At 30.4% G+C, this 16672-nt stretch overlaps 1 protein-coding gene and 1 long non-coding RNA gene across 2 annotated transcripts; one reads left to right on the top strand and one right to left on the bottom strand.

Moving 5' to 3' along the window:
• Positions 1-4881: 4881 nt before the first annotated feature.
• LOC111288638 (transcription factor bHLH168-like) lies at positions 4882-6370 on the top strand. The gene is made up of 3 exons (XM_022879602.2): positions 4882-5183; positions 5277-5603; positions 6117-6370. Exons 1-3 carry the CDS (start codon positions 5064-5066, stop codon positions 6192-6194), a joined length of 525 nt encoding a protein of 174 aa, XP_022735337.2. The 5' UTR covers positions 4882-5063; the 3' UTR covers positions 6195-6370.
• A 315-nt stretch (positions 6371-6685) lies between these two features.
• On the bottom strand, positions 6686-7965 carry LOC149519330 (uncharacterized). The gene is made up of 2 exons (XR_016341276.1): positions 7656-7965; positions 6686-7351 (listed from the first exon to the last, which is right to left on the bottom strand). It is a non-coding gene; the product is annotated as an uncharacterized LOC149519330 (long non-coding RNA).
• Between the last annotated feature and the right edge of the window lie 8707 nt (positions 7966-16672).

Below are 16672 nucleotides of genomic sequence, written 5' to 3'. Positions count from 1 at the left end.
CAATCGGCCTTTATATTGTTAAAGATCATCGCAACTCTGATACCATTTGTTAGGAAATCAACACCATATGCAGAACTTAGACACAAAATAACAAGTTCAAATCAAGAATAAAAATACATAAATATATTTAGTTCGGCTCAACTCAAAATGACCTACTTTAAACCCAATCCACTAATAAATAAATTTTACAACTGTAAGACTTTTAGAATAAGAAAAGTCTCTAAAAACTCTTTACTCAAAACTTAACCCAAAACCCAATTACACCCTTTTAATAGCCTACTCATTTAGCTATTCTTTTGATATCTAACTCTCTAGAATTATCAAACCAAAACTAAAACATCTTATTTATAAGGGTGAAACTCTTTATACCTTTACTAAACTTTCGATGTGGGATACAAGACAAACTCAAAACTCTTATAACTTTCGATGTGAGATTTTGAGATTCAAGGTAGATCTCGACAAATCTTCCCTTGACTTGAATCTCCAAACACTTTAACAGTATCTACAAAGCTAACACGCTTACCTTTCTTCTTCTTTTTCCTCACAGGGATCCCAATAACTGAGCCTCCATCAAGCATGTACAAATGATTTTTGATCCTATTCCCTTGTAGAATTATACTACCATTCTTGTATACTTTCAACGAATCATTACTATTATAGTATATGTACCCCTAAGAAGCTAACTCACCTAAAGTAATTAAATTGTAGCTACAACTCCGTACATACCTTACATGATGAAGTCCTAATAATACCATTGTGAGATCTAAGGCAAACACTCCCAATGCCTTGAATCTGCACCTTTTTTTTGTTAGCAACAACAATATCTCCATACTTCTCATTCTCATCCAACTCTACAAAGTAACTCTTATCATTGTAAACATGAACTGTAGCAGCTGAATCTAAAACCCAACCTTTATCACCTTTTAAAGTTTGAGTCTCAGCCACACGAGTTGTCAAAACAACATCATCATCATCAGACATGACGACAGTAGTATCATTCTTTTATTCATCTGATTTCTTCTCATTATTTGTCCTTTTAAAAGTAGCCATATCCCATCTCAACTTCCTACAGCGCACTTAGATATATCTTTTTTCACCACAATAATAATATTCTATATTACTATAATCTCTATCTCTTGACTTGGATCTCCCTCTTGATCCATCAATTCTCTTTTAAGTCTTTCCTCAATCAAAACCCTCTACAGCTAGTATACTTCCTCTAAGTGATAAGTTTTGAGCTTCCATAAACCTTTCATTTTCACACAACAAGGTAGTCACATCATCCAACTTCAATGTAGACCTACCTACCAATAAAGTCTGAACAAAAGGCCTATAATACTTGGGTAAAGATGACAGCAAAATTAAAGTCTTCTCTTCATCTTTTAACTCATTAACAAAAATTGCTAACAATTGAAAAACCAATATATTAAATTAATTCAGGTGATTGTGAAAACTCGTACTTTCTTTCATTTTTAAAGAATACAGATTCATTTTTAAACATAATCTGTTAGTCAACAACTTTGATGCATAAATACCCTCAAGCTTATCTCACAAACTTTTCAGAATACTCTCAGTCAACACATTATACTTTACCTCTGGAGCTAGCGCCAATCTAATAGTACTAACAGCTTTTTTCTGAATCCTATTCCAATTAACTTCAGACATTCCCTCAGGCTTACTACTCTTTAATGTCTGATCCAACCCTTGTTGTACTAATAGATCTTGAATCGTACTTTACCATAACATGAAATTACTCTTTTCATCAAATAACGAAATCTCAAACTTAGGCATAGGCATACTAGACATACATTCTTCAGACATCTTGAAACACTGCTTCATGATCTCTTAGGCCCACAAACTTTAAACTTCAAACCTCGCTCCAATACCATTTATTGAGGATCACCACAACTCTAATACCACTTGTTAGGAAATCAACACCATACGTAGAACCCGGATACAAAATAGCAAACTCAAATCAAGAATAAAAACATACAAATATATTTGGTTCGATCCAACTCAAAATGACCTACTCCTAACCCAATCCACTAACAAATAAATCTTTATAACTATGAGACTTTTAGAATGAAAAAAGTCTCCAAAAACTACTTACTCAAAACTTAACCCAAAACCCAATACACCATTTTAATAGTCTACTCACTTAGCTATTCTTTTGGTGTCTAACTCTTTAGAATTATCAAACCAAAATAAAAACATCTTATTTATAAGGGTGAAACCCCTTATACATTTACTAAACTCTCGATGTGGGATATAAGACAAACTTAAAACTCTTATAACTTTCAATATAAGATTTTAAGATTTAAGGCAAATTCCAACATATATCACCCCTTTAAATCTAATGCCTTAGAAGGAAAAAATACATTGTAAATAATGAGACTTCATTTATAATTAGCAAAAGATTATATATACACTTATTTAATACACATGTTTTACATGCTCACAAAATTCTATTATAGCCTTCAACGATTTTAGTATTTTTCTTAAAATAAAAATGAATATATGAGTGAAATACTTTAGTGCATGTAGCATTATCCTTATAATTAAGATGGCACATGAAGTTTTGTTGCATTAAAGTCAATTTCGCTTTTCATAAAAACTAGGTACGAGATTTTCCTAACCCCCATATTAATTCCTGGACGCGAACACCTTTTGATTGGCTTTCGTCTTAGGAAATTTCAAATCCTCTTTATACAGAATTGTCCAAGTACATTGATGAACTTTCTCATAGTTTTTTTATGAAGAAACTTGTCATAGTTGAAAACTTGGTCAGTTAATTTTCCAGCAAAATTAAGTATATATGCTCTTGATAATCCTCCTAAAGAACTGGGAATCTTTGTCATTAGCCTGATGCTAATGGCATTGCTTTGTTTTGCTTAGGTAGCATTGTCGATTGTAATAAAAGATTAAAAAAAACCTCCCATGGTTTAAGGAGAAAAACTTTGTAAAATGTAACTAAAGCTAATTTCATTCTTAATTTAAAAATTGGCATCAAATTTATTTTCCAATAATGTTACTATTAGGATGAGACATATACTTCTTGATATCTGTAAAATTTCAACACTTTTGCACATGCAGCTAAGCAAAAGCTTTTCCGTACTGCTTTATCTCCGAAAAAAAATCCGTCTTTGGTCAAGATGTGACCAATAAATGTCACCGAAAGAGTATTATGTTCACTGATTCGTTTTTCTCATGACTTATAATTAAGTTGATTCATGTAAAGCATTGTTGTGGTTGACATATGGATACTGTTCTTTGAAAATGCTATTTATCTTCCCCTCTATTCTCTCTCCCCTCCCACTTAACCAAAAACAATAAATAAAAAATTTATTCTTTTTTTTTATTATTTTTATTATTCATACTTTGATTTTTTTTAACAAAAGAATTGCAGTATCAAAATAAAAAAAAATTATAGGTGTTAAAATTTGAATATCAAATTTATTGAATGTCATATTTTAAAAGTAATTATATTATCAATTGGAGTAAACATTGTGTATTTATAGTTTGATGTTATTCATGTGACATCTTAATTTTACATTGAAATATTTTGAGAATCAGATTATGATATATAAGTTGAGACTTAAACTCATACCTATAAAGTATTTTTTGTGAGATAAAATTATAAGATTTTTCAGTTAAAATAAATAAATATCGTAAGTTGGTTACGACTCTCTAGAAATAATACCAGAATAGCTACCAATTAAATGTGAGCTAAGCACTATATTGTGGAAGTAACTTTTAAAATCTCAAAGGAGCTCAGTGCTATACGATAAGAGTCACTTTTAAATTTCTGATATCTGGTATAATCTTAATTCTATGATTCTATATGTATTTTATGTTAAGTTTGAATGAGATGCCAAGTTTTAATGGAGAGTTTGTGAAGGCTCCACTCTTACATCATTATATTTTAAGGATCTACTATAATAGATAAATTGAAACTTAAATTCATACTTGAAAAAAAAATTTTATAAGATAAAATTATAAGATTTTTAAATCAAAATAAATAATACCTTACAAGTTAAATTTGAATCTTCATAATTCATGTATCGATAGTTTTTACTTAATTTGTAAATAAAATATGAAGGGATAATTAATTTTTTTTAACTAAATATTTTGGACGGGCCGGAGAAGTTTTGGTATAAGCATGATGTTATTTTCAAGTTATCAAACCGATTGCAATATTTAATCACTTTCAATTCTGTCGTCCCCACTCCGGTTCTCATAGTCCTCTCTCATCGGCTTGCTTCGTCATTGAGGTAAGTTTATTTCGTGGTGGGTCATTGTTGAAAGAAAAAATTTTACCGAAATTTATAAAAGATTTTATTAAATATAAATTCATTTGGTAGCTCTATAAAACAAAAAAAAAAACCTCTTAATTAATTAATTTTATGAATATTGAAAAAACAAGATTCAACCAAATCTGATTTGGTTTTACAAACAATTAATATCTCTATATGTATGATGATTTAGGACACAATCTTAGATGATGAGAATAGATTATCTATAATCATTATATTATAATTAGTTAATAATAATTCAAAATTATGTTAAATAAATCAAAATTTTATATAAAATCCACATTTAAATAATTATATAATTTTAAATTGTGATTTGACAAAATGCTTCTACTTCATATATTTGATTAAATCAATTTCAGTATACCGTATTGTTAATTGTTCTAGTTAAGTATACCAATATTGCACCTTGACCCTCGAAATCCTGAAAAGGATTGATCAGCGTTGAACCTAACTACGTATACCAATAATGCACGTCGACCCTCGAAAACCTGAAAAGGAAAGATGCAGCCTTGAACCTACAGCCTATTCCCGGACATAGTGAACCAATGTTGCTTTCAAACGTTCTTTGTGTCGTTTTATTTCCCTTTCCACAAAGCAAGAGAGAAAACAAAAAAACAAAAAGAGAATCTATGAAGATCTGGAATATACCCAAGCTATATGTATAGATGTGTTCATCATTGATCTCCAACTTGCACCTATTATTTCTCTAGGTAGAAGTAGGAGACTTAAGTGTGGAGGGGAGAGTAAGTCATGGAGAATGGCAATGAAGCTTCAAGAATCAATCGATGTTTAATTGAGAGACAGCGAAGGCAGCACATGAAATCGCTCGTTTCCAAGCTATTTGCTCTACTTCCTCCTCGACCAAACAAGGTATTCTATCTTTAATTCCATCATGATTCTTCGTCCCAATTTGTCTGATTTTTGCTTGAATTTTGAAATTAGAAGCATCGATTCATGTTATAGATGTCGGTGCCTGAGCTGGTGGATCAAGCTATAGCCTATGTGAAGCAGCTGCAAAAGAAATTGGAGCAATACAAGCAAATAAAGGTGCAATTGGAAGACAAACTTGCCAGTGCTACAGCTTGTACAACGAGAAACAGAATGATAGTACCCCCAGTTCTTAATATAAGAGATTTGGGTTCTAACTTGGAAGTACATTTGATCACAGGGTTGAATTCGGAGTTCGCATTATCTGATTTTATCAGTATTCTTCAGGAAGAAGGAGCTGAAATTATAAGTGCAACTTGCCATCATGCAGGAGATAGGGCAATCTATAGAATTCTTTCTCAGGTACATATATCCCTTTTTAAAAAAAATTAAGTCAATAATCATATCCCTCAAAAACAAAGATAAGCATATTAATTTGATTGTATATGACACCTTATATTAATTGAAGTGTTTATAAAGGTTAGGTTAAAAATAAGGTTTTTTTTAATGTATTTAGCTTGATCCTATCTTAGCTGTCAATTACACTTCTTATCATAGTTTAATTGGCTTTTGCTCATTTATTATCAAAATGTTTGCTCTTTTATTCTTTTTAGTCTTTTCATATCCAAGTAAAACCACTTGATAGGTTTATATCCAAGAGTGCAATATGATTAGGGTTTCCATTCATGATTATTTTTTCGATTGAAAGAGAGATACCGGGAATTTTGTCACCTACTCAATAAATTGATTGTAACCTAGTTTGGATCATCTTATATTTGTATATATGTATTTCACAAATGAATCTTTTCATCCATCATTCCATGCAATAGTTGCATGCCCTTCCACACTGATGGTATTGGCATATTATTTTTGCAGGCTATCTATCCTAGAATTGGCATTGCAACTTCAAGCGTGCATGAGAGATTGAAGAGTCTAACGTGTTTAAAAAAGTAACATATTCCTACTGCAAATTAAAGGTGCAAGTGCCACGTTGTACGGCATAGATGCTTTGGATAGATTCAATGTTCAAATAATAGTGTTATTCTCTTGCGTGAGAGGGAAGAAGAAATTGCACCCATGTAATCGTTGGAGAATCTCAATGGAATAATGTTTTTCCTTTTTTGATGAAATATCAAAACTCTTTGTAAATACCTTATTTTGTTCAGTGTCATTTAAAATATTTCGAATCTCGAATTAGTGTCGAGATATTAATTCATAATGGTCTAAGCTCTAAAGTTTTAATTGAGCTTTAAACTATCCTATTTGATTTTAAGTTTACCATTGGAATTTTGGGCTTAGCTCCGATTTTGAACCCAAAACAAGCCCATTCATTGTTTTATAATTGTTTTATTTGCTTCTATTATTATTTTTCCCAAAGATAATAAAAAGAGGGATAAGTGAAATGATAAGCTACGGTGTTTGAATTTGGATTTTTGGATTAATGTTACTCCAAAGATAAAGTTGTTGGGATTAAAGTTGAAATTGAAGGAAATAATGCATGGATAGTCTCATTGAACCGAATCCCATTTTTGATCTTGGATTCCATGGAGACTTATTCCTCATTTAAGCAACACGATCACACAAATATAGGGACACACTGCAAGATACTACAATTAACAGATGTAGAAACATTCCCAACATCACAGAGCCTACAATTGTCCTTACTTCCATCAGCCAGAAGGCAATTGAGCAAGAACACTCCATCCATCAGCCTAGTTTCCTATCTCAGCAAACCAATCAGCTAGAAAGCTTAATCCAACAACCACCACCTCACCATCCCACAACCATTTCACCACCTTTGCCAAAGCACCATTACGTCATCATTTTGTCGCCTCCCTCACCATCCCATTGCCAAATAGAACCCACATTTACCACAATAACTATCTTTGAGCTTCTTCAATAACAAGCATAAACACACTTGCCACCGGACCTTTTTGTTCACTAGCCTTACCATCAATACAACCCCATACCTGATCACACTCAAAACCAACACAGACTCAAAGAAAACCCAAAACCACACACAAAAAGCAAATAACTCTTTGCTTTTCCAAACTCGAGCCTATAGTATCTCATTGATCATAACAGTGCGCACCACAATCATTAGCCAAAAGCTGGAAAGGAATAAAAGAAAGGAAATTAGGTTACGGTCAGAAGGAAAGAAAAATATCGAAACAATGATGACCAAAGCGGAGCAGCTGTGGTGGTCAATGGCGGTTGATGTGATTTTGGGAGATCCAAATAGTGAAGAGGAAGAGAATTGTGTGTACAACAACATACTAAAAATTTAGAGAGATCGAATACAGGAAGAGGCTGAAAAGGCAGAGGAAGGCCGTGACTTAATTTCCAGATTTATGCCATTAAAGGTCAATTTCGAAAATTGGAGCTTAGATCCTAGACAAAGAGGCTGAGACGAACCTTAGGACAAAATTTAGGCTCGAACGAACTCCAATCGATGGTGGCCGGTGGTGGTGCAGAGACATGTGACAGTGGCTAGAAATCTAAGGGAAAGAAGCACTTTAGAGAGACTCTGAAGAGAGAGGAAAAGAGGGGAGAAGAAGAAAAGAGGACATGTTAATTTTTTTGGGCAATTTATGCATCGGGAAAAACGATGTCGTTTTTCCTTATGAATAGTGAACCAAGTTGAGTCGACTTTGAGCCATCAAGCCAAGCTGCTAGCCTAGCCAACCAGAAAAACAGTTTAAAGCCATGCCTAAGTTAAGCCGAAGCCAAGCCAATAGTCTTTTGGTAGTTTTTTTCTTTCTTCTATTTATTTGCTTAATTAATTTATTTAAAATTTATTTATTCACTTTATAAAAAAATAAATTTTTATTAAAAATATTTTAAAAAATAAATTCATGAGTTGTACCAAACTATTAGAGGGTTTTTATGGACTAAAATTTATTTCAAAATTATAAATTTTATCAAATTATTGGAGAATTACATAATAAAATTTTATTAAAAATAATTTATCAATCTTATCAAACTATTGGAAGATTTAAATTTCATAGTTAAATCTTACCAAGTTATTTAATAAATAAATTTTCAAGTAAAAATCCCATCAAACTTTTGGGGAAAATATTTCAAAAAAAAAATCTTGCTAAACTATTAGAGGATTTTATTGATTTTTAAAAAAAATTAATTTCTTTAAAAAAATATTAATGAAATCGAAGACAGAGCTTTTTCAATGGGGGACACTAGTCTCCATGAATACTTCTAATGTAAGAAAATTATCTTAAATTGTTAGCAAATTATTGAAGTAATTTTAAAATTAGTTTTAAATATTAAATTTACTTGGTAAAATTACAAACATGTTTTTAGACTTAAATAACATGAAATTAATAAGTACCATTTTTCGGATGGGCATTATAAGGGTGCTATAATCTTTTACACATAACCGTATTCTCAAACCTAATTCTAGTTTCGTACACTAGAATCTACTTTTTAAAGATATCAAAGTTAAGCTTAAGATATCTCTTTAAAATGAAACAGATTTAGTTATGTGACCAATCGTATACCTAAATAAAAATATTGGTGGCGACTCCTAAACTCAGATCTAGTGATAAGTTTATAGATCTATACATTATAATAGTTTAGCAACTCCACTAGGGTTTGGTGACTCCATTTGGGATTGTCGAGAGTTAGGCTAGTAAATGAATTGGTGCTATCCAAGCCTAACTTAATAAGATAAAAAATTTTCTTTAAAGATTTTTTTATTTATTTTCAACCATGCTATATTCTTTCTTTTACTTGCATTTTATGACATAAGCTCTATGTCCACGCTCCGTCCTTAAGGAAAAAGTAATGTACCTATGCTTTTGTGAGATTTCATATCTCCACATGGGTTAGCAAAATACTCTTACTCAAATTGAATCTTTTTCGCTTATAGCTTATAATGGGTAATGATTAAGGTGCTTTACTAGTTTGTCATGGATAAGGATGTGAGAAACAATTTAAGAACCTTTACATTGTGAATCTAAACCACATGTAGGAAAATGTAAGAAAACCAACCTTAGGTTAGAGTCATGTGTACCCATAATTAGAATATAGCCCTAGTTAGGACATATGAGAAGACTTTTATTTAGTTTTTTATTTATTATTAAATGGTTATATGTCAGACTTTAATGCATGCGTCATTAACATATGCATTCATTCATACTTCATAATATGGCAAATAGTAGCATATGCATGCATTTACTCCTTCATGCATTGTTATGCATACATTTATGTATTTATACATCATAATTTGTTAAGTGTCAAGCATTTAATGCATACATTCATTTATGTATATAGGATTCTTAGCAAGTTAGGATAATATTGAAAACTTCTTTACATAAACACCTAGTAACATAAGTATGCTAATTATGGTACACAAAGTTTAAGCAAACTCAATTGTCTAAGAATCCAGCTAAACCTACTTGTTATCAGTACAATACTTAAGCTCAAGCCAAACAAATGGAGTAAAAAAATACAAACCTTTTTGAAAAAATAAAAAAGGTCAAATAATAGCTTGAAAGAGAGTTACATAAAATTGTAGAAGCTTTGAACAACTTGAATTAAGTGAAAATTTATAGAAAAAGATGCTAGCCTCTAAGACCATCCATCATAAGATGTTGTTGGCCCCTTGTATCTTTCAAGTATGGTCAATCTTAGGCCCAATTCACTCAAAGAATTCATCGACAATATTTTATATTCTTGGTAGGATATGTTTATCCGAGGATGTCATTCGTATCAACTCAGGGGCAGTTTCAAAGATTCATTAATTTTGTTTTCATAGAAAAAATAGTTGAACCAATTCTAGTCCCTAACTTAGATTTTACAAAGAAAAAATATAAGTTAAAAGGAGTTGAGACTTTAAAGGATTCAAAAACTAAACAAAAGATGAACCTGTTAAATGAGAGGTTATGAGTAGTTAAAGAGATAGACTTTTATGGCTCTATGGATGTAGTTGGCCTTAACTTGGTCCCAATTGTTGTAATCCCGCCAAAATTCAAGGTCTAAGAGTTTGAAAAGTATAATAGTATGAAGTGTCCAATAACTCACATCATTATATATTATAAGAAACTAGCTATCTATATTAATGATGAAAGCTATTGATGTATGTGTTCCAAGATAGCTTTACAAGCTCAACTACAAGGTGGTTCATTCATTTAGACTAAATCTATATCCACTATTAAAAAAAAGATTGCTTGTGCATTTATTACATAATATCGTCACATTATAGACTTGGCTCTTAATCATCTTTCTTTACAAAGCATAGAAAAAAAAGGTGATAGAGTCATTTAAAGAGTAGCCCAAAGGTGGAGAGTTATAGCTACTCAAGTTTAACCACTTTGGATTGAGATAAAGATTATGGTACTATTTGTTAATACCCTAAAGGCACTTATTGTAAAAAGATGATAGAAAATGTGATGAAGAACTTTGTCAACATAGTGATCTTAGGGGAGATTATTGAAAACGCCATCAAGAATGGCAAGTTTAAGGAATGAAAGACCACTAATATGAAAAAAAGAATGATGCCAAAAGGAAAAGAAGTTGAAGCCTAAGCTGTGAGTTTAAAAGGTCAACAATTTAAAAGTTATGCTCCATATCCATCATTTATTTATCTTGCTTACTATCCCACTGTTAATAATATTGCACAAGTCCTTTTCCAACCTATTCCATAACCACCACTTGTTTATCAACTAACTTTTCAAACTTTCACATATGTGCCTAGTCCAACCTGTACACCAACTACAAGACTAGTTTTGAGGTATAACAACCAATCAAGTGGTTCGTAAAAACCTCAAAATAACCAAGAAAGAGCCCACATTGATCCTATTCCTATGACCTACACTAAACTATTCCTAAGTTAAGAATCACTTGGTATCACCGATTCATCTAAAACCATTGAAGCCACCTTATCCCAAATGGTATTATGCTTATGTCATATGTGATTACCATATTAGGAACATGAGTAATTTTATAGAAACCTACCTTGCTTTCAAGCATAAGGTGTAAAGTTTGATTCGAGTAGGCTTAGTGAGCTTCAATAAACTAGAGAGGCCAAATGTCAATGCAAATCCTTTACCTAATCACACGAAGCATAATTTTAAGAAGGATATAAAAAGTTAAGGCTAGCTGGAAACTACTTGTCAATTTAATATTTTTTAAAAAATAATGCTAGGATTTCTTTTATGTAATAAGATTTTATTTTTTTTGTTGTTTTAATAAAAGAGCAAGTATGATGCAATTTATTATGTTTTCTCTTTAATCCAAAATACTATTCTATGCTTTGTTATTTCTTGTATCCCTTTTATCACCACTTTTAAATTTCAAACGATAAATGTTTAGATAATGAGAACAATAATTTTAGAATTTGATTTTTGGAAACTCATTCTTATTAATGAGCTTGATTCGTGGTGATTATTTGAGTAAAAAAAGCAAGTAATGAGAATAGATATCATTCATGGAAAAATGAAATAAGCATCCATCAATTTTTCTTTATTCAAAATATGATTTTCAAAAAAGGCATTCACATTTAAGATGAAAAATGACCATATTTTTTTTATCATGCATGAAAATGAAATCATTCATTGCTACTTATTTTGAGCTTATTATATTTTCTTTTTCTAAAGAATCCTAAACAAAAATCATCCTCCAAACTGGGGGTAAGTTTTAAGAAGAGACTTATTCTACAAAAAAACCAAAAAGTAAAATGTCATAAAAATTCTCAAAGATAGGGAGTAAGAAAGAATAATTAGCCTTTTTACAAAAGAAAAAAGTGAATTCCATAAATGACTTGAGGGGCAGGGTAGAAAAGAATCATTTTGTGAGTGAATTCCTTTCAAAATGAAATAGTGAAAAAACGAAAAGTGCAAATGAAAAATGAAATGACAAAGATTGGGGGCTAGGGGCCCAGTCGCTCTACATAATGAGAAATGATTTTGTGGTTTGAACCCTTTAAACACATATTTTAAGCCTATTTTATCCATTTTTTATGACCTCTCACTATAGCCTATGTTACATGCCTTAAAAGTCCATTTTGATTAAATATGAATACTTAAATTGAAAGATCATATATTGAACTAAAGCATGCGAGTGATAGGACAATAAGATTCTAACTTGTTATTGTATTCTAGAGACTTATTCGAATGTGTGGGAGATATTAATAATAGATGAAGTGAAAAGAAAAAAAAAGAAAAAAAAAAAAGGAAAATCGTGAACAATAAAAAAATGAGAGAAAATGAAGACTTAAATTAAAAACCCGAAAGGATGATTTAGATAGAAAATATTTGAGTTGAAAGAAAAAAAGGCAGTTAGGCAAAAAATCCTACTAAATTGGGACAAGATTCAATGAGCTTAAATGATTTGGAAATTCAATGGAATAAGTTTTTGAAAAAATTTTAGACTAATTTGAAAAATTTTTGAAAAATTTATTATTTATAAATGGTTATACCATTAAAACATTTATCCCACTGGTATGGTTTGAATTTGTTCCTTTATGTATTTTTTTTTTTTACCATACTTGTTCTTGTATGAAGTATCCGTTTCTTTAAACATACCTTATTCCTTTTCAAGTTTGCATCCTTGAGAATAAATTGAGAAAATGTATAATTGCATTATATTTATCATGAGTTGAAATGATAATGAATAAATGAATGATAATGTCCATAAAATATTTTTCCATTCTTTTGAAAGAAATCTAGGATGATAGGGGTAAAAAGAAAAAAAATAAAAAAAGACTAGGAAGTTGACTTGAAAAAGGAAAATATGGTGACTAAGTGATGAATATGGTGATGATTAGTCCATGTAACCTATGAATCGTGACCAAATAATGGAAATAATGTGGATCGATTGACAGAATTTGTAAATTAGTTTTGAAATTGTTAGTGCTGATAAGCTAAAATGAAAAATATGAGATGGTAGAGTCTTGAGAACCACAATTGAAATTTTATGGTATTGATTTTATTGATTCATACATGACATGCATTGCCTTTGTATTATTGTTTAAACCATACATGTACATAATTTGGTGAGTATATAAATCATTGTTTATAATGTTGCACTTGTACCATTATTTGAACTATGCATTTGCATTATTTAATGAGAATCTAAATTGTTGCATTTGCATCATTTAGAAGACATTTGTGTTATTATCACAACATTCATTACATACAAAATTTTAGCTTTGGTGAGAGATTAAGAATTTTCATGAGAAGAAATTTAGAACTCTTGAATCCTTAAATGAGGAAAACTTTTCAAGATAAGATTTTGAATACTCAAATGAGGAAAAACTTTTACAATTTTTTTTTGTATAAGAAAATTTTTTTAAATTTTAAAGTTGTTGAGCCATTTTTATTATTATTTTTTAATGTGAAGGATGATTTTTACAGCCTTTAGGCATAATTGTTAAAACTTTTTAAATGTGAATTTTTGAAATTTTAGATTTGAATCTCAAAAAAAATTTTAAATGAGAATATTTGAATCTTGGATGTGAATCTTTAAGAGTTTTTTGAATGAGAATTTTTGAAATCTTGATGTGAAATCCTAAAGTTTTTCAAATGAAAATATTTGAATTTTGTGTGTGAATATCTAATATTTTCCAATGTAAATATTTGAACTTTGGGTGTGAATCTCTAAAATTTTAGAATATTAATATTTGAATTTTAGATATGAGCTTTTAAATTTTTGATGTGAATTTTTGAATTTTTTAAATGTGAATATTTGAATTTAGGATGTAAACCTCTAATGAAAAATTTTCAAATGTAAATCTTTAAATTTTGGATGTGAACTTAGAAATTGGGATGTGGAATACTAAAAATTATTTGTGAATCTTTAGAATTTGAAACTTTGAAAATCTCTTGTGAATCTTAAAATCTTGGAAATTTTCAATTCTTATAAATCTTCAATTCTTGTAAATTTGAGTTCCTACGAATTTGAAAACTTGCGAATATTTAGTTCTTATGAATATTCAATTCTTACGAATTTGAAAATCTTATGAATTTTTAATTTTTGTGAATCTGAGTTCTTGAGAATCTTAAAATCTTATAAATTTTCATTTTTTACAAATCTGAGATCTTGCAGATCTGAAAATTTGCCAATATTCAATTCTCGCGAGTCTGAGTTCTTGCGAATCTTAAAATCTTGTAAATCTTCAATTCTTGTGAATTTAAGTTCTTGTGAATATAAAATCTTATGAATCTTCAATTCTTATAAATCTACGAATATAAAAATCTTGTGAATCTTAGTTCTTGCGAAGTTTTAATTTCTTATGAATCTTTAAAATTTACAAATCTTTGAAATCTTGCAAACCTAGGAGTTCTTGCAAATCTTTAATTTCTAAGAAACTTTTGAATTCTTGCAAATCTTTGAATTTAAAAAATGAGAACTTTTGAAGTTTCAAATTGTGAACTTTTGAATTTCAAGTCAAAATCTTTTGAATTTTGAATCTTTGAAACTTTTGTACATAACCAAATTATGAATCTATATTTCAAATAAGAATCTCTAAATTTTTGGTTTGAGTCAAACGCAGATGTAACGAGTATTTATATTTTTATATAATTTTTATTTCACAAAAAATACAAAAAGAAAGACAACCGTAAACACTTTATTTCATTTAAAGTCATTTGAAATGTTCTTGAATCTATCGTGTTTTCTTTATAGTCTAAGCTTTAAAGTTCTAATTGCGCTTTAGGCTATCCTGTTTGGTTTTGTAATCGTTTTATTTGCTTCTATTATTATTTTTCCTAAAGCTATTAAAAAGTAAACGAAATGGTAAGCAAGGTGTTTGATTTTGGATTTTTGGATTAATGTTACTTTGAAGATAAATTTATTAGGATTAAAGTTGAAATTAAAAGAGATAATGCATAGAGGATTCGATTGAACTGATCCTATTTTTTATCTTGGATTTTGTAGAGACTTATTCCTCATTTAAGTAACACGATCACACAATAAAGAGGGGGGGACATGATAAAATTCACAGATGTAAAAACATTCCTAGCATCACAGAGCCTACAATCGTCCTTACTTCCATAAACCAGAGGGCAATTAAGCAAGAACACACCACCCATCAACCTAGTTCCCAATCTCAGCAGATCAATCAGCCAGAAATCTGAATCCAACAACCACCACCTCACCATTCCGTGACCATTCACCACCTCTGTCAAAGCACCATTACATCATCATTTTGCTGCCTCCATCACCATCCCATTGCCAAACAGAACCCACCTTACCTCAAGAGCTATCTTTGAAGTTCATAAAAAATAAGCATAAACACACTGCCACCTGAACTTTCATTCATTATCCTCAGCATCAATACAACCCCATAACTGATCGCATTTAAAACCAACACAAACTTAAAGGAAACCCAAAACCTCACACAAAAAAAAATCAAACTCTTGCTTCTCCAGGCTCGAGCCTACAGTATCTCACTAATCGAAATAGTACCCACCACGACCATTAGCCAAAAGTCAGAAGGGAAATAAAAGAAAGAAAATTAAGTTACAGTCAAAAGAAAAGAAGAATACTGAAACACTGACAATTGAAGAGACATAGTTGCGGTAGTTAGCAATAGCTGATGTGATTTTGGGAGATCCGAACAGTGAAGAGGAATAGAACGTTGAGCACAATAATGTATTGAAAATTTAGAGAGATCGAATGATGGGAAGAGGTCGAAATGGCAGTGGAAGACCGTGACTTCATCTCCAAATCTACGTCATTAGAGGTCGATTTTCGAAAATCGATGCTCAGCTCTGAGACAAAAAGGTCGAGATGAACCTCGGGACAAAATTTGGGCTCGAATGGACTGTGATGGTCGGCAGTGGTGTACAGACAAGTGACGGTGGTCGAAAATCTTAGAGAGAGAAGCTCTCTAGAGAGACTATGGAAAGAGAGAGGAGAAAAGAAGAGATGAGGACATTTTGATTTTTTTTGGCCAATTTATACCTTGAGCAAAATGGTGTCCTTTTTTCTTACGAGTGGTGAACCATGTCGAACCGACTCTGAGCCATCAAGCCTAGCCGTGGTCCTAGCTAACCAAAAAATCAGTCTAAAGCTATGCCTAAGCCAAGCCGAAGCCAATCCAATAGCCTTTCGGTTTTTTTATTTATTTGCTTAATTAATTAATTTAAATTTTATTTATTCATTTTATAAAAAAATAAAATTTTGTTTAGAATATTTTAAAAAATAAATTTATGAATATTATCAAACTATTAGAAAATTATATAATAAAATTTTATTAAAAATAATTTGTTAATCCTATCAAATTATTGGATGATTTAAATTTCAAAATTAAATCTTACTAAACAATTAGAAGATGCAACGATTTTTTTTTAGATGTATTCATAAATATATTTTCAAGTAAAAATCCTACAAAAATATTGGGGGATCTACCTAAATAATAAAATATCACTAAACTATTAGAGAATTTTATTGAGTTTTAAAATAAATTAATT

Source organism: Durio zibethinus, chromosome 4 (genome assembly GCF_047325235.1).
Source record: "Durio zibethinus cultivar Kanyao isolate XHJ-2024 chromosome 4, ASM4732523v1, whole genome shotgun sequence".
NCBI lineage: Eukaryota > Viridiplantae > Streptophyta > Magnoliopsida > Malvales > Malvaceae > Durio > Durio zibethinus.
Note: the sequence above shows the minus strand (reverse complement) of the source record. Positions and strands in the feature narration are given on the sequence as shown.